General features: G+C 35.6%; 2 protein-coding genes and 1 non-coding gene across 7 annotated transcripts; 2 read left to right on the top strand and 1 right to left on the bottom strand.

Annotated features, from left to right (window-relative positions):
- Positions 1-1,722: 1,722 nt before the first annotated feature.
- On the bottom strand, positions 1,723-14,339 carry LOC141820714 (uncharacterized). 4 transcript variants are annotated; one of them, XR_012601153.1, is made up of 14 exons: positions 13,781-14,339; positions 11,156-12,290; positions 10,638-10,856; positions 10,314-10,525; positions 8,989-9,063; positions 7,706-7,777; positions 6,196-6,294; positions 6,019-6,090; positions 5,837-5,951; positions 4,496-4,564; positions 3,966-4,320; positions 2,710-2,896; positions 2,031-2,624; positions 1,723-1,933 (listed from the first exon to the last, which is right to left on the bottom strand). XR_012601153.1 is itself a non-coding variant. In XM_074708086.1 (13 exons), exons 1-13 carry the CDS (start codon positions 13,928-13,930, stop codon positions 2,094-2,096), a joined length of 3,291 nt encoding a protein of 1,096 aa, XP_074564187.1. In that variant the 5' UTR covers positions 13,931-14,339; the 3' UTR covers positions 1,972-2,093. The 4 variants fall into 4 exon arrangements, 3 of the variants coding, with proteins under 3 accessions (XP_074564187.1, XP_074564204.1, XP_074564199.1); XM_074708086.1 differs by lacking the exon at positions 1,723-1,933 and having other exon boundaries at positions 1,972-2,624; XM_074708103.1 differs by lacking the exon at positions 1,723-1,933 and having other exon boundaries at positions 1,972-2,624; positions 2,710-2,872.
- Positions 14,340-14,420: 81 nt separating this feature from the next.
- Positions 14,421-14,581, top strand: LOC141822586 (U1 spliceosomal RNA). The gene has a single exon (XR_012601314.1). It is a non-coding gene; the product is annotated as a U1 spliceosomal RNA (small nuclear RNA).
- A 2,628-nt stretch (positions 14,582-17,209) lies between these two features.
- LOC141821264 (quinolinate phosphoribosyltransferase [decarboxylating] 1a) lies at positions 17,210-23,760 on the top strand. 2 transcript variants are annotated; one of them, XM_074708672.1, is made up of 10 exons: positions 17,210-17,527; positions 19,529-19,662; positions 19,742-19,805; positions 19,920-20,002; positions 21,798-21,881; positions 21,971-22,123; positions 22,490-22,666; positions 22,912-22,979; positions 23,397-23,501; positions 23,583-23,760. In XM_074708672.1, exons 1-9 carry the CDS (start codon positions 17,233-17,235, stop codon positions 23,491-23,493), a joined length of 1,155 nt encoding a protein of 384 aa, XP_074564773.1. In that variant the 5' UTR covers positions 17,210-17,232; the 3' UTR covers positions 23,494-23,501; positions 23,583-23,760. The 2 variants fall into 2 exon arrangements, with proteins under 2 accessions (XP_074564773.1, XP_074564774.1); XM_074708673.1 differs by having other exon boundaries at positions 23,397-23,504; positions 23,607-23,760.
- Positions 23,761-26,136: the final 2,376 nt, after the last annotated feature.

The raw sequence follows: 26,136 nt of genomic DNA, 5'->3' as shown, positions 1-26,136 counted from the left end.
ACGAATATTTCAATTATTTTTTAAAATAAATTAAATATTCAACTCTTTAAAGGTGAATAATCTAATTTATTCTGTAAATTATAAATTTTAAAAAAATACAAATATTTATAATCCGACGATTCAATGTCATCAATATTTCAAGTATCATATACATTCATGTCAAATGCAAAAAATCAAATATTCTATCCGTCTTATGATTTACAATCACGCTATGGCCTGTGGTCAAATAACGATTTTGCTTTGTTGATATTTTCACTTTGTTAAAATTGTGATTTTGCTTTTTTTTTTATTATTAATCTCGCCAAGCATTGTCAGCCAAGTAAATATAATATTATCATCGATATATTATATGTTATTGAAATCTTTAATTAGGTCTCCTCTTTTGTTGTGCATTGAATGAGTTAGGAGCTGTTTGGTTTGAATTTTTTTTATTTTTTATTTTTTATTTCTAATTTTTAGAAAATAAAAAATATATTTGATATGATATATTATTTTTTATTTTTTTAAAAAAATTAAAAAATATATTTAATTTGTTAATATAAAAAATTATAAATAAAATAGTGGAAGATAGTGCCATTGGTCGACTTGCGGAGGAAGAAGAGAGTTGTGGCATCATGCGTGAAGGAAAATACCCACGAAGAGGGTTGCGGTGTCGGCTTGCTTGCACGAGGAAGAAAAAATTGAAAACGATTGTGTGTAAGGAAGGTTTCTACGTCGAAGAGAAAAGGAGTTGTGCAATGAGATTGCGACATTAGGAGAGAAAAGGAGTTGCGCGATGAAGTTGCAACATCGAAAAGAAATTTAAAGTTGTGCGATCATGATTAGGGTGTGTGAAGTTACTATAGCCGCATTTTCATATTTTCTATTTATCAACCGTAGTTTCCATTCTCGATAGAAAATAATATTTTATCAATTTTTATTTTCTTAGAAAATGATTTCTCATTTTTCAAAAAATAAGATTAAAAAATACAAAACAAACAACTATTTTAAAAAAAATAAAAAAATGAAAACAAAAAAAAAGATCAATTTTCACTAAGGATGCAAATGCGTAGACTTATTTAATTTATATTTAAAATTATCAAATTTAAATCAAACTTAAATATATTTAATAATTTAAAAAAAATAAATTTAAATTTATAATATTTTATTTGATTATTCATGAATCACATACTATTCAAATTTAAATTAAACTCTATTTATTTTTATATAATTTTAATTTAAATGTATTATTTGAGTAATAGAACAAAACTCAAATTCAAATCGCGAATTATGCTCAAATTAAAATTCAAAATCAAATTAAACTTAATCAAAATCGTTTATATTTTTTGAATTTCAAATTGAATTTAAATATTACATATATTTTTTAAATTTAAATTTAAATTAAAATATTAATATTTTTATACCAGTCAACTCAACTTGATTCAATTCCTTTGCACTCTTATTTGACAGCCGCTTTCAACTGAACTCTCTAAGAGCACTTTCAGAAATTTACCAACTTTCTGAAGAGACAGACAGCAACGATATTAAAAGATCTCAAACATAAACTGAAAAAGTTAAGAAGGATAATTAGTTTACCTTATTATTTGTTTTGTTTATTTGACTTGTGGAAATGGAGTAGATCGGAATCCAACGTTGGCGAGTGGCGCGTCGAATGTTTCATGAAGCTAAAAATACGAATACAGATGGACATATAATAGCACTAGCAGCAATACATTGATTACACAAGCTTTTGAAAAAAAAATAGAGATATGATTCACAACGTACGTTTAAGCTTATCTACGTTACAACAGTAACAAGAGTAGTGGGGGAATGTGTACTTACTGTCGGAGGATTGATTCATAGAGATATTGTCCTTGACGTACCAGATCCAGAGTCGGCATTACTTTTATTCTCTTCTCACACAAGCAACCCATCCACACAAGGACATGACATCCTGGATACACAATCTCGCACAGGTAACCAAACAACAAATAATGATAAATAAGTAACCGAAAAAGAAAAGGATAAAAAAAAAATGTGTTTTTTTTTACAGGAGGACGAACAAAAGGTGCTCTGATCTGATGGATGGCGGAAAGACACAAGATAGCAGCATGCTAAAATGCATTCCAGTTCGTAGTTCCTTTATTTGGGCTATTTTGATTATCTGAGGATCTGAAAGGTCCTGATCCAAACAAGTCGACACTGTCAAAGGACGAGAAGCCCCCGCCGTAGTCTGCAGTGCTGCGTATCGAGTCGAACCTCGCAAAGTTACTGCCCCTGTTGTGATCAGTTGGGCTGTTTATGGAGTCTAATCTTGCGAGGCTGTCGGGCCTGTTGAAGTCGGTAGTACTGCTAAATGAATCAAATCTTGCAAAGCTCTGGCGCTGACCAAAAGCATTGGTATCATGTGTGCCGAAGAAATCATTTTGGGAGAAGCTATCGAAAGAGTGATCGTCTGGGCCTTCAGAGAACCTCGGAGAAAAGCCAGAGTTGTACATTGGTGTGCTAGGAACAGAATCAAAGAAAGGCCCCTTCTCCCTTCCGACCACACTGGCACCACTTGGAGAATCTGTCTTGATGGGAGGGAATAAACCGAAGTCATCAGACCCAAAAGAGTACTTTCTTCGCGTATGATGATCACTTTCCTGAGACATGATATGGGACATGATATGAACTCTTGCAGAACTAAGAAAAGGATAGAAACTGGTATGGAATTATAATTTTTTTTACCTTTGGATTGTAGCTCCAGACAGAATCAGTGTCATCGCTGTGATCAAAACTCGGACCAGAATTTTTTACATTTGGATTGTAGCTCCAGACAGAATCAGTGTCATCGCTTCGATCAAAAGTTGGACCCCATGCAGGCTCAATAGCATGCTTATCCTCCGGAATACTGGATTCAGCGGTCTCATGATCACTAAAACAGAAATAAGTACATTCACTAAAATATAAAAGTCGTATAGGATACGATATGAAATCCACAGTGACTAATAAAAGGCCAAAACCACATTATTACAAGTTCCAAAAATGATCATTGCATAGCTTTATATGACTCAACAATCTGAATTAGCAATGCTCTCATCCCTGAGGTCATAGATTCAAACCTCACAGTGTGAAAATTAAAATTAAATGTATTTTTGGAGATCAAGTCCAATTGTGTAGGAGATCCATAGAGCTTGACTCTACTTAGTGGGATAAAGACTTTGGTTATTGGTAATCTGAATTAGCAATAAAGATGCTACAAGTGAAAGAAAAGAGGAATATTGTACTGAGCATGGACCATATTTCACTAAAAACTGGCCAACTGATGTTTAATGTTTGGACCACCCTTTATTTGGTGGTACTGTTGGACTGATGTGCTACCAGAGGACAGAATGTATAATATGCACACCACCTTTTGTATGAACCAGTATCTGATATTGTTCTATTCAACCCTACAAGGATCTTTTTTTTTTTCCCTTTTTGCTACTTCAAAATTAGATTTGGAATAATTCAAGCAATACAGGATAGGTTTCTAGTGCATAATAGTAAAGAAGCCAAAGCCAGTGGTGCATCTGATGAAAGTAAAACCCATGTACAACAGATCGTAGACGACAACCTATGTTCCTACAAAAACATTATAAACTACATCAACTAATTGCTTGGGTTAGGTCTTCCAAAAGTGAATAGTATGTGAGACAATACCATGGTAACATATTCAATATCCCCCGTTTACTTATGATTTTGGCCCGACTCCAAATAAATGGGATTAACATGGCTTGATACCGATTGATGATGTTTTTTGACTGATAATTCCCTAAAATGTCTTAAATAACCCATTTTGTTTAAAGGTGAAACAATCCTTGGTGCATTACTCAAGAGGGGTTGGATCAATTTAACATGATATCAAAGATGCATTGTCTTGTGATATTTCAACCTTTTCAGTTTTCAATGTATACCCTGCATCTGTAACAAAATTTTCCATGCAGCTAAAGAATCAGTTTTACCTGCTATTTTCATTTGCACGGGGTGAATCATCAAGCCTAACAGGTACAGCCTGATCATCTTTAGGATTTTCTGCGGCACTTAATCCAGCACTTGCAGGACTTTTACTTATGGTTTCAGAGCTATTAAGATTAGTTGATCCATTTTCAGTCATTGGCTCCACAGTTGTAGAAGAATGGGGCTTCTCATTTGTGCCCTCGGCATTCGAGCTTGTTGTCACAGACTTGTCCTCACCATTCAAAGATGTTTCTTGCACCTCCTCAGTAGGAAGTTTGTCATTTTGAACTTGAGGTTTTGGTGTTCCAGTGGGGATATCCTTTTTTACTTCAATTGTAAGCTCTTTTATAACAGAAAAGCCTGAAAACAAATAATCAAGATAATAGTTGGATGCCATCTAGTAGAATTATATGAAAAAAAATCATTTATTTTGAATAGCACGGCACGAAACTACTATCAAAATTTCACTGGAGTTGCGTGCACACAAATATTTTTCTCACGCTCTCATTCAAACATGAGAATTTCAGAGACCTACCATCTTCTTCAAATTTGTCCCAGTCTTCATCCCAATCTGCAGCTCCTTCCTGTATACCAGGTTGCCAACCTTAACAAAATGATACAGGGAAAAATTATTGTCAGCAAGTTGATAGTGAATGTGCAAGTAATCATAATTAAAACAAGTAACAAATGCAAATACGACAATCCATGGTTCAAAAGAATAACTAGGGATATAGCATAAAAACTTCAAAGAAGATCAATAAGTCAAAACAACTTTTATTTAAGCTATAGAATCATTTTAAACTTATTTTCAGTCCATGTAATATTTATGTGACAGCATCATAACAGAGAAGTGAAAAAAAAGGCATCAACACAAAGGTCGATCTTCTCAACAAAGGCAACATCCTCCATGAGCTAATCATTAATTCTAAGTTTAAGTACTCTGCTATCATAATAGATCAGCCATCACAATCTATGAGTTATTATCCAAAACAAGAAAGCACTAAATCATACCACCGTTATTCACCTATATCCTGGGATATATTTAATACATCATCTATCTGATCTGACGTTATTATTAGGGTCATTGCTAAATGGTGGAGTTTACAACTACAATGGTTAGGACTAGCCTAACATAAAACTAACAGCAAATTAGAACTGCTACAAATCCAAAATAGAGGTTAGATGATTAGATTAATCTTTGAAAATTTGGTTAACATTGTTAAGAAGACTTACCAATTATAACTTGTAAGCAATGTCTTACTGGCCTTGATTCTAGACAAAGGGGACAAAAATCAAGCCTATGCACACTAGCTTATAATCTCCATCCCTAATAATCTCAATTGTACTGCAATGGGTATTTTTCCTACCACTCGTATTCTAGCTGGATGTTTACTTACTTGAAGTGGTAAATAGTATTATGACTCACCAGTAATTTGATTAACACTCAACAAAGAAGTAAATCCACAGGAAGTGGACCTATTTTTGAGGGAAAAGGGTCCAATCACTTTGATGAAAGATATGAGAAGGAAAAAAGTGACCAAAAGATGTAAATAAATGATGGAACTCCATATTAATTTTCTAAACTTCCCTCCTCTCCTTCATATCTTCCACCAAATTAATCGGACCCTAAAGGTTCAGCAGAAATCTAATTCAACAAATTCATGACATTAAATTCTAACTCTGCAAACAAAGGTAATTCAGAAAGATCAATAAGCAAGATGAAACCCATTATATGAAATTGTATATTTGTATTAGCTATTGACAATCTCAGCATTAAAATATGAACACTGAAGACAGAGAGACTCAATGAAGCTATCTTTTAGAAATTTAAACAGCAACATCATAATAAAATATTGAAAAAGATATATCAGAGTACCGAAAGGAAGCTCCATCAATGTAGTTGGCTTAGCACGTAATCCATACTGTTTGGACCGTTCATTAAGAATGTTAATAACCTCCTTAAGATCTTTCTGTATATGATCAGCTCGTGCCTGTACAACCAATACATGGATGAACCAAGTTAACTTGATCACAAAAAATGGCGCAAACCAAGCTTACCTGCAGTGAACCTTCTGCAGTTTCTCCTTGTTCAATTTTCAATATTGCATTGTAAATTTCTAGCTTTTTATCCTGAAAACAAACCAGGTTCAGTTGAAGGGGAAAGGTAAGAAAACCATTGGTATAATACCCTGAAACTAAGCCCCTACAAACCCATTATCAAAGCCAAATATATACCTGAATATCACGAAAAGTTGCCTCTTCAATAGTTAACTTTGAAGCTACATCTCCAACTTGCTTGCATTTTTGTTCATATCTTTTGGTCAATGATTCAACCTAAAAAAGGGGTACATTGCCATTGCAGAATATAAACACTAAGCTAAATTAACAACTTTTCAGAAAGCAATTCAGATAAATTTACAAGGAGTTGCATATCCTTAATCACTCAAATGGAGTACTTTGTTTCTTGATAGCATAATCACTGTAACTTATCATACAAACATCCATCCAAGTCGGCGTACAAAATAGAGCTTGGATAAGGGAGCTCCAGGTATACATCACAAACTCATATTTGTGTTTGATATCCAAATATGTTGCACTTCCACTTCAAGCTTATGCATAGCCCAAGTTATCATCAACAAACTTAAACATATTCTAAGTTTCTACTATACATTAGACCAATCTTCTGTCATCTCAGGAGCTTTAATGTTTGACAAGACAAATTTAAGTGAATGCTTTGTGTTTGATTTTGGGTCAAGTGTGTACGTTGGCTTTATTCAAGGTAGGATGATGAGTGCATTAAATTGAGTATGAAGCTATGGAAGGCTTTGGAATCTAGAAGGATGTCATTAAGCTTGAAGGGAACTCAAACTCAAACTCAAAAAATGTCTTTATTGTAATAAGAGTAGAATGTAATTGAATGTAAAATAGTGCATCTAGGTAGGAAATCATTACCTAGTAGCTTTAGTTAGAAGTTGAGCTAAACTTGTATTGACCTTGTGCCAGTTCCTAGAAATCAAATATCGAGGATCAAGGAGGAAGTTCTAGATCCGATAGGTTTGGAGCTAACAGAAATCAATATCAAGTTGTAAGTGACTTTAGAAAGATCGAGATCATGGAATGTTATCTTTGACCACTTTCTATGAAGTGCAGTCGACAAAATTGAAGTGAGTTCAACCAAACATCCATAGTTTTTGATTTTTCAATTTTTAAAATTCTAATGGATAAATCTCCAGTTGTGGCTGAGATAATTGTTATACCAGCTGCAAAGTCAGCATTATTAGAAGTCTGGCTGAGATACTCCAATTTTGGCCACCCAATTACACCATCAATGTTATTTGTCTCTCTGACAAAATGAATCAGAACATAGAACACTGCCAAATTAACCTTTTAGACTAGTCAGCTTCATCAAGTGTATTTTCAATCTCCAATAATGCTTGTGTGTTGATGCAAATATAAATATTCCGTCATTTTTGGTTTGTTGCTCAAAAAGTCAAAACTAATTGTGCATTGTGACAATAGCTACACTCCTACACCCACATTGATTTTATGTGCATAAGTTCAATAGTAACCATAAATATTATGTTCTTATAGTATCATTGCTTTCAACATAGGAACTTAACAAATTGCCAGGCATGAAAATTGCAAGAAAGATAACTAGAATCAAAGCAAGATAAACTAGGGGTATTGCACTAAAGGCAACAGTAAGAAATAAAATTATGAAAAAAAAACCCCAAAACAATAGTACCTCCTGTTTGTCAGCAGATGCCCTTTCAGTTACCTCATTCAATCGATTGTCGCACCTACTTTTGTAAAGAACCTAACAACAACGGAAAATGAAATTTTATGACACAGTCATAATCAAGCGGATATTTAAACAATAAACATCTTTACATCTTACTGTTTTATATGTAGATTATGGGCTCAAACCAAACTTACATCTCAAATATCATAGAAAAGAAATTTAATATTCATAAAAACTAATAATTTTATGTTTAAATTTATAATTTACAGATAACATTAATTTACTATACATATTTTTTCTAATTTCAGAAATTAATCAAATATAAAATATGTTATTTCTAAAAAAAAAAGAAACTGTAGTAATAAGGCAATGTAGATATCATATTACGTGTTAGCAAGTTTTGCTATCATAGTATTGATGGAAACCAAGTTTATGTTAGTTTCCATTTATAGATACAAATGGAAGTCTCTTCAAGATCAATACTTCTAACACTTAAGTAGCAAGATGTGAAAATATAGCAAAGGACGCATCATCAGCAATCTCCTCTCCCCATTATTCTTGCCAAAAAAAAATCCTTTAATATTTAGTTCACTCTAGCATGAGTGGCCCCTCTTACACCATTTTTTATGTGTCACAGACAGCAGCAGCTAATGCAGTTTTGATAAATCTGAATCAGTTTGAGTCCAAATGAAGGGCAGTATGAATGATTAGTAGAGAACAAGTTGTACTTTACAGGATTCAACTTATCCTTGCAACCCAAAATGAAACTCCCCAAAATAAAATCCAAAAAATACAATGGGAAGAACCAGCCATATGCTCTATTATCAATTCCTGCTCGGCAACACCTTCCATTTGATATGAGAAATCATGGTTAGAGATAGAGTAATTAATTATCACTAAACACACTAGATTTCTAGTTTTCTACAAAAGGAATTTTTTAAATGTAGTTGATGAAACCTACATGCACATTACACCATTACTGACGATGTTCAGCTATGGAGAGATTAACAAGGTTTGCACATTTACCAACATTCAGTGTCAGTCACAAAACTAAGTTTGTTTAGTAGTGTAACAAGAAAATATAAAGTTCTTCATAGCATATATTTACAGCATCATACTAAAATTCTTCTCTAGCAAAAACAACAAAGTTATCTCATCTACTGACAACAATTCAGTTTTCTGTAGTAGACATAAGTCAGTTGAAACAGTAACTCATGAACGAAAACACAGAGACAGTGATTTATTATAACTTATTGTCAATTAGATAATGAAAAAAATGAACTTACAAGTTCTTGCATCTTGGAACGGTAAAATTCAGTTTTCTCTTTGGACTCTAATATTTCCTTCTCCAGTTCTTGAACCTTCATGGAAAAAGGAAGGATGATTGATGTCTAAAAATAAGATTTTTTTTTCTTAATTATATTACAAATTTAAGGGGATGAAAATCAAGCTACTGTGTATGAAACTTGAAGAATTCTGTGTCCGCAGCTATAACATGGTATAGATATATAGCAAGTAAGCGTATGGGAATTGGTGGCCAACATAACCCTTGCCATCATCCTATTATATCTTGAATTCAACAACTGTGTATGGTACATGAAATCTGTGTTTGCAGCTTCAACATGGTATAGATACATAATAAGTGTATAGGAACAGGAGTTCAACATAATTTGTGGCTATCAGTTGTATTATATATTTTATAATCATATCTACTATCTCTATCTTACATTCATTATCTACTATCTACAATATATTATATTCATTGTCTACTATCTACGTTCTCTGGGATGCATTTAAAGAGCTTTAGACTAATATCGAAATCCTAATGCATGAGCCTTGATCTGAAGATGTAATTACTGATTCCCTATGTAGAAATTATGCCTTCTTTCATATTCTTCCCATTACCAGGTATTATGTTTCAAGCCTGATGCATATCAGTTTCCATTAATACAGCATCAGGACCACACATTTAAGTAGGGTTAGACGATTTAAAATTTTTTCCATAAGTTACTGAATAAAAAACATTAGGGCATCACACATGTATCACTTGGTTGAATCCAAATAAAGAAATATATTACATAATCATAAATTACCAAAATTATTATATCAGTTGAAGAAAGGCACAACATCATGTCAATATCATTAATAAACCTATGAGACCACTATTTTTTTTTTAATTGTTAAACTAGTATTTAATTTTTTTACGGCTTCTCCAATAATTACTCGTAGATGATCATTTGAATCTGCAAGCAGTGTTTACAGTTCTTCAATGAAAAACTGCCATTGCAACTAGTGGGACAGAACCAAACAGTTACAAGTGAGCTACTTGTTGCAAATGCCATGTGCGAGCAGACTCCTCTTAGTGAAGGAATTTTATTGAAAACACAGTTACTCCACAATAGGCTACAAGGAATTATCTTATAGTAGAATGTCAAAGACAAAACATATTCTTCTGTGCATAAAATAAGAGAAAGTTACATGATAAACAAACTAAATTTTTTCGCAATTAGTCAGTTATTTGATATTTCTCAATTTTATCCAATCAAGTAGCCCTAAAGTCAGAGATGTTCAAGTTCTACAAGAAAATAATGACATGATTAAGAAGATAGACCTTTTTGTCTGCATCGGAGGCCTCCTGAAATTTGCTGTTCAGTGCACTTTGTTCTTCCTTGCTGAGTTGGTCAACCAGATATTTTTCCAGTACTGGTACTCTTGATTTAGGTTGCACAGCCTCAATTGTGTCATCAGACTGAGGTGAGCGTTTGTGAATTTGTGGCTTGACAGTAGCAGGCATAGAAGGTTGGGGCATAGCCATACCTTGTACTGACACATGAATCACAAGATATATTTGAAAATGCCAAAAGTAATCCCTTATATTAACCAAGTGACACGATCCTCCAAGATACATGGGAGGATGTTATTTTAGTAAGCATACCAGGAGTTGATTGGCTAGCTGGTGAACCATATCCAGTCCAAGGTTGATTTGTAGCTAGTAGCAAAGTTTGATCAGATGCCACGCTATTAGGAAGCACGACAGGAAGAGGACATTTTTCTCGGTGTCTCTCCATCAAATAGAGGGCGATGCAGAACTCCTTTAGTGAAAGCATGCTGTCATTGTCCTGATCTGATAACTCCCATATCTGTTTTAAGACCTCTGGAAATACAGGAAATAAAAAGCATCTCTACAGGTCAGAAGCAAGTAACAAAACAAGGCAACATGCTTAGTAGATAGCAAGAAAGCACCTCCCAACATACAAACAAGAATAACACGATCGCAAAAAGAAGGAAAGATATGTCTTACTGGACTATTAGACAAAGAAGATAATGGAGAAGAAGGAACAAATAACAAGTTGCAGATAAAATTGTATCTAAAATAAAAGATTTGGAGGGGAAGTTACAGCTACACAGTGAGTTGGTAAGATGAAGGCTCAAAATGGATAATTCAGTGCCTACCTCTTGGTAGCCTCCAGCTAAGGAACAAATTGCGTGCCTCTTCACCTGTAATTTTACCATCTCTATCCTTGTCTACTTTGATAAATATTGCAAGATAGTTCTGAATATCAGACTGTGTAAATTTTGGCCATGAAAACTGAGGCTGAGTGGAAGTAGAACTAACACTTCCAACTGGACCACTTGAAAGAGTCATTGCTAAAGTACTTTGTTTCATGTCTAGTTGATTTTGCTTGATCTGTGATTGAGTTTGTTGCAACTGATTCTCACCAGATGGAACCAATGCCATACTCTGCCAAGTATCAGCTTCAGGCACTTTTCTGGAATTCTGAGATCCAGAAATAACAGGGACGTTATTGGAAGAGTTAAGCATAACATTTGCAGAAAGGTTAGTCAAAGGCTTTTCTTGCTTTGCCTGAGTTGCAGAGAACACATCACCACCTAAATTTGAATCAGAAAAGCCATTTTCACTTAAAACTAATGCTTTTGAATCCATAGGTGTTGATGAAATTGAGGTTGTTGCTGCGTCTTGAGGTTTAGAAACTGTTCTGGAAGTTGATCCAAAATTGGATATGCCAAAACCATCTTGGTTTACTGAGGAGGGAACACTTGTGAAAGAAGCTTGTTGAACCCCATGCACCATCACTCCCTTATTCTGACCACCGAACCAATCAGTAGAAATGTTTGGTGTAACGGAACCCGGAGGATGCAAAACTGTTGGCCTATTGCTGCCCTGCAAAACTTGACCACCTTCCTTGTGTGAAGGTGAAATAGCAACTGGCGCGGTTTGAAATGGCCTCACCAAATGGTTTCCAGAGGGAAAAGCATGCTGGCTCATACCAATGTTTGCAACTGGTGGTTGAGCCCTTAAACCAGGATTTTGATTAGTTGGTCTCACCCTACTCATTTGGGGAGAGGGAGAGCTGATGGCAGCAAAGTTCATCTGAGATGCAGGACCAGGCAAAGTATTTATCTTTGGTGCAGGAATTTTAGCTGCATCAGGGGTTTTCAAAGCTGCCTGGACAGTTTCAGGAGTAAGTGGTATACCTCTTTGTGCAACTGTTACAAGCCTCAGAGCATTGTAAAATTCCTCACGGCCAAGGAAACCAGCTTGTCTCTGATCAGCATACATCCATATCTGCATAAGACAATAATGACAGTGAGAAAAACCATTCAATATGAAGTATCTGTCCAACAATACGACCTTGCAGAATTTAAGTTCACTTATTTTCATAGTGTAGATTGGAACACCTAAAGAACCTGGACAGCTGCAGGAATCATACAGTTGATCTAGTAATTTAAACAAGAAATAATAAATTCAGGATGTGTTGCAAAAAAAAAAAAAAAACTTGTATTCATTCAATGCATCAAATAATATCAATTCTTAGTTTCTGTGAAACTATAAGCAGCATGACTTGTTTACTTTGCTTGAGATATGGATTTCAAAAATAATCCAAATCTTAAAATTTTGGTCCGATACCAATACGGACACAGTATTTGAAATCTGATCCAAATTTGTTGTCTTTTCCTTGAGATACAATTGACCATCATACCTGTAAAAATTGATCCAACCAACAACCTATCCCTTGTCCTTGATGATCAACAACAAATGAAGAGATTTCTTGGTGAATTTTCAATCAGTTTTGCAAATCTTACCTTTGAATATGTTATATATCTTGGTGAATGAGAAGAGGACTTCAAAATGGATGCATATCAACCTATCTCAAAAGGTTTCTAGCAAATTAACATGTATTGATGGTTGAAACACCAACAAGGGGGCTACAAAAAGGGCACATAGATTGCCAAATCTAAGTCCAGCAAGGGCTCACTCATATAGGAGAAAGAAAAATGGATTGGATTGTGATTAAATACAGAATATCAGCAACCATCTGCTTTTATTTCCTGTTATTTAATCCTCTTACCTAAGAGATGCCTTAAATATGACAATCCCATCGAATCACAAAATAGTGATGTAAGTTGGCAGTTTCTAATAACTACAATAGGTTCAGCTCCAAACAAACAGCTACACCTAACACATATAACCGAAGATAAGAATGGGGATTCATAAGAATATGGATGAAATTATTGCTTGGACCCGACTAAGTTAACACAGCAAGAACAAGCCTCAAGATACCAAATTCAATTGAAGTCATTGATCCAGATGATCGGATACAACCTCAAAGACATATATGTTAAGACTATGGAACTCTCATATGGATATAAATGGCAACAAACCTCGTTCAATGTCCAATGTGGAATGGCTATTTTTTTTTTTTTTACAAATAAAAAGAGGAAACGCTAAACATACTGATAACCCAGTAAAGCAGGTATGGCACCAAATGATTTCTCATATTGGCGTTGCATGACTAATCGATATTTAGAGAAAACTCAATTATTATGGGCATAGTTTATAGGATTAACAATATCCAAAGATGAAATGGATCTTAAATCTGATTTTTCCAAGTAAAAAAAACAACTACAAACAGATCTGGCTTAAACAGAAAAAATTATTTTCTCTAGTCATCGAAGGAATTGAACCGATGACAACTTAAAGCAGAAGGCTTCAGACTGCAAATCGAACTAGCCGAGAAGAGCTGGAACAGATTAACGTATAAAATCTAGTCATACCTGAGCCAGAAGTGGTCTCGGCAAATTGGATCCCTGAAAGAAAGTCACCGCCTCCTTGCCGCTGATCCTCCCATCCCGATCCACATCTGCTCTCATAAAGTAGGCATCGAACAGCCGCATATCCGCTACCTGATCCGGCCGCGACGCCATTTTCACACGAAAAGAAACCGAACAAATAGAAAACCAGTCTCGGATCGACCACAAGGCCGAGCTACAACCGAGGCGAGCTTCAAAAATCGAAAGAAAAGCTAGAACTCAGAGCCGCCGTCTTCCACAAGATCGAGGAGGAGGAGGAACCCGAGAGGAAAACGACCGATCTATGTTCCTGGATCTGGATTCCTCCGATCGAGGGGACGAAGCAAGAATCGAGGGAGGAGGGCTTTCGCTCGACCAGGCGACGAAGAGACGGAGCAGGAGGTCATCGCGGACGTGGAATTTGGGCAGTGGCGTTAGAAATCGCGATCCGCCTCGATGGACGGTCGGCGATGGGCTTGGATGGAGACGAACTCTACCATTGGTTGGACGGTGGATGATGTTAACGGATCGGTGTCGCATTGGATTTTAGTCCCACATCTGTAAGTTGTGGAGGGAACCAGCGAGCAGAGGTGCTTAAGAGAGAGGCCTCGTCCGACATTAGACCATACTTACCTGGACGGGGTCGACGGGCGATCATCAAGGTCCGTGGCCTAGATCAACGGCCTCCATTGCACGCTGGAGGTGCGTTGGTGTACCATCTCCCCAAGTGGGAGAGTGGACGTCATAATTTGTGATAGAGGGGGATTCGCGCCTGCGCGGCCCTTGCCAATTTCTATAATTAAATTTTTAATATTTTTAAAAATATTAAGTCCATTTTGATGGAAAGGGATCCGTTTCATGAGTCCTTTGCGGCTCTAAGTTCCATTTTTACTATTTTTAATTCATTTTCTAGTATTTATAATCATACTAAGTTCCATTTTTTGTATTTTTAATTCATTTTCTAGTATTTATAATCATACGGCAAACTATAATATTATCATATATATAGTTTAACATGATTTTGAACCACTCTTACAATAATCCCACATACATTCAATAGCTAAACCTGGATTACAATGGAGCCAACCTAAAGCTTATCCATGCAGGTGAAAGGACAGAAAGTACATGCCAAAACTAGATTAGCAATGTACTTATTCACAAGTTGTATTTCTGAAGCCACATTGTTTGATTGATCCAGCCTGCTGTTAGATTGATGATTCATACAAATACTATCCAGAAATAGTCTTTAGTTATATAAATTTCTGAACATAAGCTTGTGCACCCTGAAATGCTGGTGACAATTGGAAGCTACTACTAATAAGATTGAGTTTCTAAATCTAATCTTCTTAAGGATTTTCACTGATTTAGATGCCATGGAATAAATAATATGAACAAACCAACATTACCAATGAAATGCAGCAATACAGCACTCCATACAAGGACTACTCTACATCAGTGTTTTATAGATAACAACTGCAGGACCAGAAACTACAAACCATCTTACTGTAGAAAAAAAAAGGAGCCACATAATTCACATAGTCCTATGGGAGGGAAAAAGACAGGTTAGCAACATCAAAATTAAGCAACTATTTCAACCACATTGTGACTGAGAATGCTTGATTACAAGAAGAGAGCACATACAGTCCAAAGTATAGCTGATGGAGCATCATTGAATGCTACTCTGGCAAGACCGAAATCACAAACTTTCAGTTTGCAGTCTGAATTGGTGGTGGCCTTTGACCTGCATGGATGTACTTGAGAGCTCTTTCTTGGAAGCTAACTCTGAAGAAAGAATTCAACGATCCAAACAGCAACATACCCTTAATGAAGGAAAGAAATCAGAATTGGGCATTCAAGAACAAATTTTTAGAAAGCGCTGATTTGCAGAACGTTGGCAATGCTTCAAGCAACGAGAAGCATACTGACAATTGCGACAATGTCAACAAAAACAAAACAAAACCATCTTTTGAGGTTCCATGGCGGCCTCCGTCCTCCGGGAAACCGAGATGCTTGCGAGACCAAAGAAGCGAGACAAATCCATTCAAGAGGGATTGAATCCCCATAGAAAGGCGATGATCGAGCAGCGGCGAGTACGAGGGAAGGTGAGCAGCCAACGCGGCATTGCCAACTGTACCTATTGAGACTGTCTTCCGGACACGTCATCATCTACTCAGCATCAGGGTTCATTTCGTGACAATGGAGGAGACAACGGACTCCACGATCCTGCAAACACAAGAATAATGAGAAGAAGGTTAAGGGTGTTCTAGTTTGACCACTTCGACGCTCAAGTCAATTTCTAGAGAAAGAAAAGTGAAAGGATTTAATAGAAAAGTTGATGTATTCACACAAACATGTATTTGTAAAACATGGAGGTTATATAGACGAAGGTGAGAAAATGAGAAGAAAATTTATCTTTTCTATAATTAAGGAAAATACTTATTTCAAAAATCTTGTCAGAAGGTATGTCCCATCTGAACAAAAAAGATGTCCCATCGATATAATAGTGATAAATCATGTCATTAGTCATTATAATGCACTCATTATGTCACATGAGTAGAGATAGATTAGTCATAATCATGATTACTTCTGTTCTGTAATGGTGGTACAATCGATCGAGGGAGTGAGGTAAAGTCGGTTGGGTGTGAGATAGGATACTGGGGCATAAGGTTTGAGTCGGAGTATGGTTGAGTGAAGCCCCAAACTCGAAGCTCGGAATCGGGTTTGTCATCCCAAACAGAGCTACATCACTGCTCGATCGAGGACTCAAGTTTTGAAAGAGGTCAGATTTTGGATCCCAACTTGACCCACACCTTGGGCGTCGCTAAGTCAGGGCACGAGGCCAAGTCAACCTTCCGACTGGCATGTTAGCCTCTTAGACTGGACCTTGACTTCCCGAACTGAACTCACCTGACCTATAAATACCAACCCTATGGATCTCTCGCCCTCTTCCTCCTCCCTCTCCGCGACGGTAGGAATTTTTTAAACAATGAGAAGGGGAGTAAAAATTTAAATAAACAGAGATTAACAATTAATAAAAATAATGTGTGTTAATTGAATTCTAAAATGGATAAGGATCAAATTTTGATAAAGATGAGATAATATTTTTTTAATGATTAACTATAATTTTTTAATTTATCTATTACGACGATTACTTTTTTTTACTTTTTACTAAAATACGGAAGTTAATTGAACTCAATCCCTTCAATTTAAGCACTTTACATAATATTTAAATTTAAAGGATAATTATCTCAAACATAAACATTAATATACTTTGGGGTCTTTTGAAATTTCATAAAGTTTGAGGAGTATTTTAAAAATATAAAATATTAGGGAAGGGGCGGTCTGAAAAATTTCGAAGCGACGAGTCTTTTTCTTCCTCCTCCCACTGGCATCCATCGTCACTGCCGTGTCCAGTCATCGCACTCCCGCCGGCGGCGATGCCAGCCCTCTCCTTACCCTTCTCGCCTCTTCGATCTCTGCGGTATACGTCCATCGTCGCAGCCAACATCTGGTCCCCCTCGTCCCTCCTCCCGCCCCTTCTCCGATCCTCGTCTCGGTTCGTCCGCCCATCTCTTCGCCCCTCGAGTCCGATCTTGTCGGTTTCTGCGGAGGACGTCGGAAGGAGTGTTGCAGTAGCCGTCGAGTCGATGGCAGTGGAGCCGCCTTCCCACCCCACCTACGATCTCAAGGCCGTCATCGCCCTCGCTCTCTCAGAAGACGCTGGAGATCGAGGTTGTCTGTCTACCTTCTTGTACTGGTTCTATAGATACGTACTCCTTTAATCTCCTAGCAGAATTTTGATGTTTCATGTTGGTGTTCTCTGGCAGCTTCAAATTCAAACCTTGATCTGCGATAAGTCTTAACTGTTTTTTTCTTCGTCGTTTCCTATTTATATAATATGATATGATAATTTCTATAAAAAAAAATTGAATCTTGAATGCATTAGGCATCATTACTGTTTTTCTTGTATCTGATGGATCATGGTAAGGTAATCAGTTTTTGCTAAATGTATTTGGATTCATGAGCTTGTGAATTTCTGTTGAAGTGGAAAACATTGGGGAGACATTGGTTTAATAAGGTAGAGTACATACTATTAAGAAAAGGCCACTAAGGGTAGAAAAAAGAAAGGTAAATCTAAACTACTTAATACATACATGCCCCCGCTTCTTCATCTGTTTATTAGATAGTAGGTTGTTGAAAGTTCATTGTGTTAGTTGTGTATAAGTTGCATTTGCAGGTTGTTTCTTTCCTGCCATCCGAATAAACCATGACCAAGTTGATCAAGTAGCTAGTTGGAACAAGGGATATTAGACAATTGCTTTTCAATCGCATGAACTTGTGGGTATGCATGCCCACATTTGAGATTTGTGCAACTCCCATATTGTTGTTGATTCATTAACTTCTAGAGAACTAATGGTCATGTGGACTTGGAACTTTAAGCTAAATGGTTCGAAAACTATTTGATTAAGTACTAACTTTAAATGCAATAAACATTGCTAAGTTCCTCATGAGGACATATTTTGTTTACTGGCTTGTACTTGAAACCCTCATCATGATGCTAACATTCAGTTTTATGGCACTGTGAGCTTGTAACATGCAGTATGAGTCTTGCTGCTTAGTCGTATATTATAACCGGAAACCTCATTTGATGCAAACTTCTACTGGTTTAATATTGAAAGTGAATTTAAGAAGGGTAAATATGGCAGTCTGAATAACAAAATATCAAAGAACTAAACCATTTACTTTCTTCATCATTCAAGTAAATCACTATTTGTGGCCTAGGATTTTATTCTCTACAATTAAATCTCCATTCACCCCTTTCTTTTTCTTATCATAAATAGATTTCTTCTAGATTTCAGATGTCTCATATTTCTTGAAAAAGTGATTGATTAATGTGGTTTTATATGATACTTCTAAGGCCAATGAGATCTATATTCAAATATTTCTTCTTAGAAATCTTTTATTTGTCCCTCATAAGCAGATGTGTGTTGTTACCAGAAGTAGAAACTCATATTTCTTTTAAAAATCTTCTAATTGTTCTAGCGATGATACACTATCTTTAGAAGCATCCCAAATATGAATCTATATTTCAATGTATCTGTTTGTATATTGCATACATAAATATATGCACAATCCAATAGAGAGAAGTAGAAACTCATATTTCTTTTAAAAATCTTCTAATTGTTCTAGAGATGATACACTATCTTTAGAAGCATCCCAAATATGAATCTATAGTTCAATGTATCTGTTTGTATATTGCATACATAAATATATGCACAATCCAGTATCTCTACTTCAAATACTAAACTCTCATCTACTCCATGTCTAAATAAAATAAATAGTAATGAGTTCTAAATAATCATTTGATTCATTGTCAAATCCCCACATGATGTATTATATATCTATTTTGACTAAGTGAAGGATTAGTGTAATTCTAGTCCTCAAGGATGGTATTGGAATGTAGTCAAACTATGACCAATAAATTTCTCAAAATTGGAAATATGGGAAAGAAGGTAGCTTTCAATTCGTAGTTTAGGCAAGATAAACTCTTTTAATGTTAATCTAATGAAACTTGTGCTGAATGTAATATCATGCTCAACTCCTATATCAAGGTATAGATTCTCAGTTGTGTTTGGATACTTTATGTTTCAAGAATTCGGTATCCTTGGTAAATTGTAGCAGCACAGGATGAGCATGCTGTATGGTACTTATCTGTTCTCTTTGTTTGTACAGGAGATGTGACTTGCTTGGCCATTATTCCAAAGGACATGAAAGCAGAAGCTCACTTCATTGCAAAGGAAGATGGGGTCGTTGCTGGAATTGCTCTTGCAGAAATGATATTTAATGAGGTTGATAATTTCTTGAAGGTAAGAAAGTAGGACTGTAATTTTTAGAACTACATGACTATCATTTCAATCAGAATAATTTATATGCTTGACTTGATAGGTTGAATGGTCTGTAAAGGATGGCGACCTTATACGCAAAGGCATGCAGTTTGGAAAAGTATACGGTAAAACTATAAGTTATACTTTGCTCATAGGATACAAAACATGAGCTTATTGTGCAAATTTTCTATTATTTGGAAGTGATTAGTGATTGTTTCTCTTTTGTTCTTCAATTGAAGGAAATGCACATAGCATAATAGTGGCTGAGAGGGTTGTCCTTAATTTCATGCAAAGAATGAGTGGAATAGCTACGCTTACCAAGGTAGAACAAATTCAGCCGTCAATACATACTTTGTTCAATTTACATATTGGTTGAGTGATGTTGTTATGCATGTCTATAAAAGGTTTTAGTCTCGTATGCATGTCTATTTAGTCTCATATCACATGAAAAGCTGTGGGTTGGTGAGGGGGTTATAAAGCTTAAATAGTTAATTAACATGGATTTGTGCTCTTTTCGGGCTAGTTATTGGGCATTCAAATTCATTGTCAATTTTTTCACGTAGAAAAGTTAAATTGGTGCAACGGTAAAGTTATTGTCTTGTGACTTAGAGGTCACGGGTTTGAGTCTCAGAAATAGCTTCTTGTAAAGCAGGGTAAGGTTGTGTACAATAGACCATTCCTTGGGACCTAGCATTGGCGGGAGCTTCGTGCACCAGGCTGCCCTTTTAGAAAAGTTAAATTGGTATAGAGCAGACCTTAGGCTAGTCATTATAAGATCTGCTTGTGATGGTGAAATTGCTGTCAGTTGGGTCTCATATGCGACAAACTAGTGACTTGAGATTTAGATGAGGACATCAAGTCTTAAGCTAGGTTGATTGTGATGCCCCAGTTTAGTTTCAAATGAGAGTGAAGGGGTTACTAAGTATTTAGATGGTGGCTGGGCTTACTGAGTTAATATGGCAATTCTCCCATTTGCCCAAGTTATTATGTATAACTTTAGCATAAGCGATACAATAAGGTTATAAACTCTAGGTAGTTTATTTTTGTTTGAATGGACGTGAACAGTTTCTAAACAAAAAAGTTATATTGATCACCAATAAGATAGGAACCACCTTCTCTTGTAAATTGTATCTAGCCATGTTACCGAACTACACCAAGTTCTTACAGCATATTGGTTGCTAGGTCAACTTGTTAAGGTCCCTTTTCTCATGATACATTCTCTGATTTTTGGGAAGAACCCATTCAGATTTTTTTTTTCACTGTTGCAAATTCCTTTATCCTTCTTGCGCTGTTGCGCTTGACTATTTCTGTGTACAAGATTCTGCTGGCCATTTAACTACTTTGGTTAGACGGTTAATTGAATTGTTGTGAACTAGTTTGATAGTTTCTTCTTCAGCATCTTTTGCACTCATTAAGTTGATAATTAGCATGTATTTGATATGGACACCCATTGGATTTCTGACGTATATCAATATGGGGAAAGTTATCAGTATGCTGACATGAATGATCTCTAAGGGAAGCCTTGAAAAAATGAAATAAAGGAGATAATACTAATATAGAATATTGTTTATTAATCTTTGGAAACTTATCATTCCACATTCTTGATTTTTTCCCCCTTCTTTTACATAATTATCAAATGGACCAAACTGGGGAACAACAGTATTTGAAATATTTGTGAACTTGTCTCTTAGTAGATTACATTGTTCCATTTTGCATTTATTTTGAAACTAATTAGACAGAAGGGTTGATACTTAGACTGTCACAATTCATGTGGGAATTTAAGCACTATGGATCTCCATTACCAATGGAACAAAATCATAGTTTAATTCAATGATAACTATACATGACATGCTTCCACTAAATTCTATTCACATCTGATGAGGGTTATCTTCCAAAAGTCATTTATAATTATTGGCTTCCCATTTCAATTTACGACCTGACTTGTCGTTCAATCATACATCATATTGCATTATATATATAGATACTTTATTTCACTAACCTTTGTTCCTTTGTCACAAGTTAGAATAAACTGTCCCTTTAAATGGATCCCACTTTGAGAGTTTCTTGATCATTTGGCCATGTCTCTGTATTATCTGATAAATTGGTTCTTCCCACAGGCCATGGCAGATGCTGCACACCCTTCTTGCATCTTAGAGACTAGGAAAACTGCTCCTGGGCTACGTTTGGTGGATAAATGGGGGGTAATTGTTATTTCTCCTTTTTAACAGTCTTTTTCTGATGGTTTGATGATTCGTTAATGCTTATAAGATGACAATTTTTTTTATAACAGGTACTGATTGGAGGAGGGAAAAACCATAGGCTTGGTTTGTTTGATATGGTAATGATAAAAGATAATCATATATCGATAGCTGGTGGTGTTACAAATGCATTGAAATCAGTGGATGAATTCTTACAGCAAAGCAATCTCCAAATGCCCGTCGAGGTACAGTCTGTATGACACCTCATTTAATAACTAGAACCGGTAAATTATTTGGAAACTTAAATGGTGTTATCATTTGTGTGTCATGTGTTTTAGCACTCGTAGTATAGTCGAACATCTCAGAATGCTTGATGTTCACTCAATAGCAAGTATTGTGCTACACTATGCTTATTTGGGAGTCAACCTACTTATGTGACCAGGCATATCTAACTTCTAAAATCACACAAAATATGTATCACATGGACTTTAATTGAAAGAAAGATAGTATAATGAAATACTTTGATTCAATGAGTATATGATTTAAGGATCTCTTTAAGATTTGGAGTTGATTGTTATTGTTATCTACCATAATAGTGGATGTTGAAACAGGTGGAGACAAGGACCTTGGAAGAGTTGGAAGAGTTGTTGGAATATTCTAGTCAGAATAGAACATCTTTGACTCGGATTATGCTGGATAATATGGTGGTTCCTCTTCCAAACGGAGATGTGGATGTCTCAATGTTGAGGGATGCAGTTCAGTTGGTTAATGGTAGATTTGAGACTGAGGTAATTGCTTGGTAAGGTGACTCTTTTGCCCTGATTGAATTTCTTGAAAGCTCATACATTTCTCATCCAAATTGAGCTATTACTGGACATTTTTGACTTTTGTGTGAATTCACTTGACGCATAAGCAATTATTGTTTTCTGCAACTAACTTGGCAACTACAGCAAACCATTTTCTCTATTTGTATTGAGTTTAGTTGGACCTGCATTTAACTCATTTGAAGTTAACAATAATTTATTGATGACAGGCATCTGGAAATGTTACCATTGAAACAGTAAAGAAAATTGGGGAAACTGGAGTAACCTATATTTCCAGGTAAAGCACATCTCTGTTGATATGACACTATTAGAATGACTGTTTGAATTCTAAAATTGATGTCACTCTTTCCAACTCTAGTTTCTACAAATATTTTTCATCAATAATAGAATAAGGTACTAAAATTTAAAAAGGGGTTAGTTATCTTGCGGCATTCCCTCTGAAATCTCTGACCTCTTGTTACCCACTTATGCAAAAGCATGTATTAGTGAAAGTAGTCTATCAAATTTTCATTAGATGCTGCATGTTCAGTTTCTTGAAATTCTACAACAATTCCTCCTGCATGTTCAGTTACTTGTTCAACAAAGATATGTAGAACCTATTTCTTAAAGATGTGGTTCGACAAAAATGTTCAGAAGAGAAGTATTAATGTTAAATGCACCAAGGGATAACCTGGCTGTGTTGATCATTTTGCAGTGGAGCATTGACGCATTCTGTGAAAGCACTTGATATCTCACTGAAGATAGATACAGAGCTTGCCCTGCAGGTCGGCCGGCGTACAAATCGCGCATGATCCATTTAGTAAGTAAACAAACACTCTTCATTTCAGTCATCGTCCACTGAGTTCATAACAACTCAAATTACTTTGTATATCTTTTTCAGGTATGATTTGTGCTTTGGATGCTATCACATTCTTAGAAAATAAAAGGTTCTATCTACCGATTGCGGTTACATAAAAATCATTGCTGGTAAGTTGTTGAAGTGTGAATTACATGCAAATGCAACTACCAAGAAACTGAAGATGGTTCGTCGCTAGTATATAAATAAATTTTTACTATTATTGGTTTTCTATAAAATGAACTGCTACTTAGATTTGTCGTGTCTTGAAACTTCATACCTAGAAAATCTAGGAGCTCATCAACGCACCTCTAGCGTGCAATGGAGGTTGTTGATTGTTACGGCCGTGAGGAATAGACCGATTGGGAAATTTAGGATTTGGCATCCTACCGGACCCGACCCTCGTGTCGGCCCCGAGCAGCCGACTCGACGGATAACCTGAGTCAGTCCTTGAGCTGCGATTTCAACCTCTAAATTCTTGTATTCTCGAACTCGGTTTAACTTTTGGAGGACCGAGCTGACTCCCCATGAGGATTGACTCTTAGATCCGAGTCGAATCCTCGTGGAGATAGACTTCTAGATCCGAGCCAAATCCTCATGGAGACAGACTCCTAGATCCGAGCTGAATCCTCGTGAGGATCCGACTTCTCTCAATCAGCTTAGTTGCCCCATCCCTACGCGGATCCGGCTCAAACTTAATTCAGCCAACTTTCCACTCTTGGTGTCTTGTTCTATTGAATATCACTCTTTCCATTATACAGAGGTCATCATTTCTCCTAACATGTCCCTGCCATTAATCATGATCCCTACTTTGACATATACGTGCGAAATGACCCTTCAATTGCATGTCAATGATGAGACTTTTCTTCTGACCACTCCATTCTTCCACCCTGATCACTAATGGAACATTCTCCTTAATTAGGATGAGATGTGACATCTCTCTCGCATATATAGGAAAGTTCTCTCTTCAAGGTGAGGTACGCACTCATAAATCACTGACTCTTGTTGTTTTTCTCCTCTCTTCCTTCGTTGATTTAAACATCGGCCAAAGCACCCCTTGATTTTCCTTCTCATGATTGTGATGTTTACGGTGGTGTTTGCAGGCTCAACCAGCTTCACAGTTCTCCCCTCGCTCAATTTTGCTCCATCTTAGTGTTGAGAAGCGAGCTCAATTTTGCTCCATCTTGGTGTTGAGAAGCGAGTGACGCATCCATAAGTTGATGATTTAAGCCACGAACCTTGTTGATCATCCGTAGACCCATCAAGGTAACTTTGGATTAAGGTTGGACGAGACCTCTTACTTAAACACCTCTACTTGCTTGTTTCATCTGCTACTTTTCGATGTGGGATTAAATTCTCTGTCACATAATAAACATGCCACCAAGTCGTTATCATCATCAAGCAACTAGCTTGGCTGGCAAGATGTAACATGTTTAATATCGTGTCGACTCCTAGGTCACATACGTGTCATTGTCCTAAATTGATAATTGCTGTAAATCCTTTGATAATGTCGAATCAAATATAATACAACCCTTTCAAAGATATACCTTGCTTGATATGATCCATTTCATGTCAAAGTGATCGATCAAGTCAACTTGACACCTATTTAATAGATTTCTATTTTCTCCCCAAATTTCATTGTATATATACTTTTTAAAAAAATATATGGGAAATATTTTTTCATTTTTAAATATGTATGATTTCTATATTCATTTAAATATTAAGTTCTAAATGAATTATATGTTTTTTTATATTTTAAGAATTTAGGGCTTAGGGTCCTAAATGAATCATATATTCCTTTTTACCAATTAGTCCTGCACGTGTCAAGGTCTAATGAGCGTTGAAACAGCAAGTGTGTCTGGATCCGTCCTTTGACTCTATAAATTTAATATTAAATGAATAAAAAATAAAATAAAACAAATAAATAAAGATTTAAATGAATTAATAAATTTAATGAGCGTTGAAAAATTAACTTCAATAAAAATGTCAAATAGTCTCATATTAAAAATTTTAATATTAATTAATTAATTTATATTAAATTACACCATAAATATATTAAAATATTATTAAATAAAAGGCTTATGGCCTGTTTGGATGGTGTGAAAGAAGATTCATTAACGGAAGGGAAAGGGAGGGGAAAGAAAGGAAAGGAAATATTTATATTCATCTTATTTGGGAGAAAAGGAAGATTCATTAACGTAACATGTATTATTTTGTTTGGGAAGAAAGGAAAGGAAATGAAGGTTAAATATATAAAATTACAAAAATATTCTTACTTTTAAAATAAATTTATATGTGAAAAAATATATATAACTAATGAGACCAACAAAAATTAATCTTAAATAAATAAAAAAATTTTAAAAATATATAATAAATATGTGAAATACAAAATCTGTATATTTTGATACGATAAAGAATAAATCAATATTTTTACATATATTTTTATAAAAATATATTTTATTGAATTTTATCGGAGAAATTTACGATGAAGGTCGACGTCGAAGAATGCGAGCGATGAGATCCTATGACGGTTGCGTTATGTGATGAGGAGTGACGGTGTAAAAATTTAATAGATGAGTTTTTTTAATAATTAATATTT

This window comes from Curcuma longa, chromosome 2, assembly GCF_044706935.1.
Source record: "Curcuma longa cultivar G26 ecotype Majalengka, Jawa Barat chromosome 2, ITB_CL_G26_1.1, whole genome shotgun sequence".
Lineage (NCBI taxonomy): Eukaryota > Viridiplantae > Streptophyta > Magnoliopsida > Zingiberales > Zingiberaceae > Curcuma > Curcuma longa.
This window is presented reverse-complemented; position numbering and strand designations above follow the sequence as displayed.

Coding starts and splice junctions, on each gene's coding strand:
- LOC141820714 (XM_074708086.1), bottom strand. CDS start 13,930: ATGGCGTCGCGGCCGGATCAGGTAGCGGATATGCGGCTGTTCGATGCC. Junction 10,857..11,155: donor TAGCTGGAGGCTACCAAGAG/GTAGGCACTGAA, acceptor CTGTATTTCCAG/AGGTCTTAAAACAGATATGG. Junction 9,064..10,313: donor CCTCCGATGCAGACAAAAAG/GTCTATCTTCTT, acceptor TTTTCCATGAAG/GTTCAAGAACTGGAGAAGGA.
- LOC141821264 (XM_074708672.1), top strand. CDS start 17,233: ATGCCAGCCCTCTCCTTACCCTTCTCGCCTCTTCGATCTCTGCGGTAT. Junction 21,882..21,970: donor GTTTGGTGGATAAATGGGGG/GTAATTGTTATT, acceptor TTTTTATAACAG/GTACTGATTGGAGGAGGGAA. Junction 22,667..22,911: donor ATGGTAGATTTGAGACTGAG/GTAATTGCTTGG, acceptor TATTGATGACAG/GCATCTGGAAATGTTACCAT.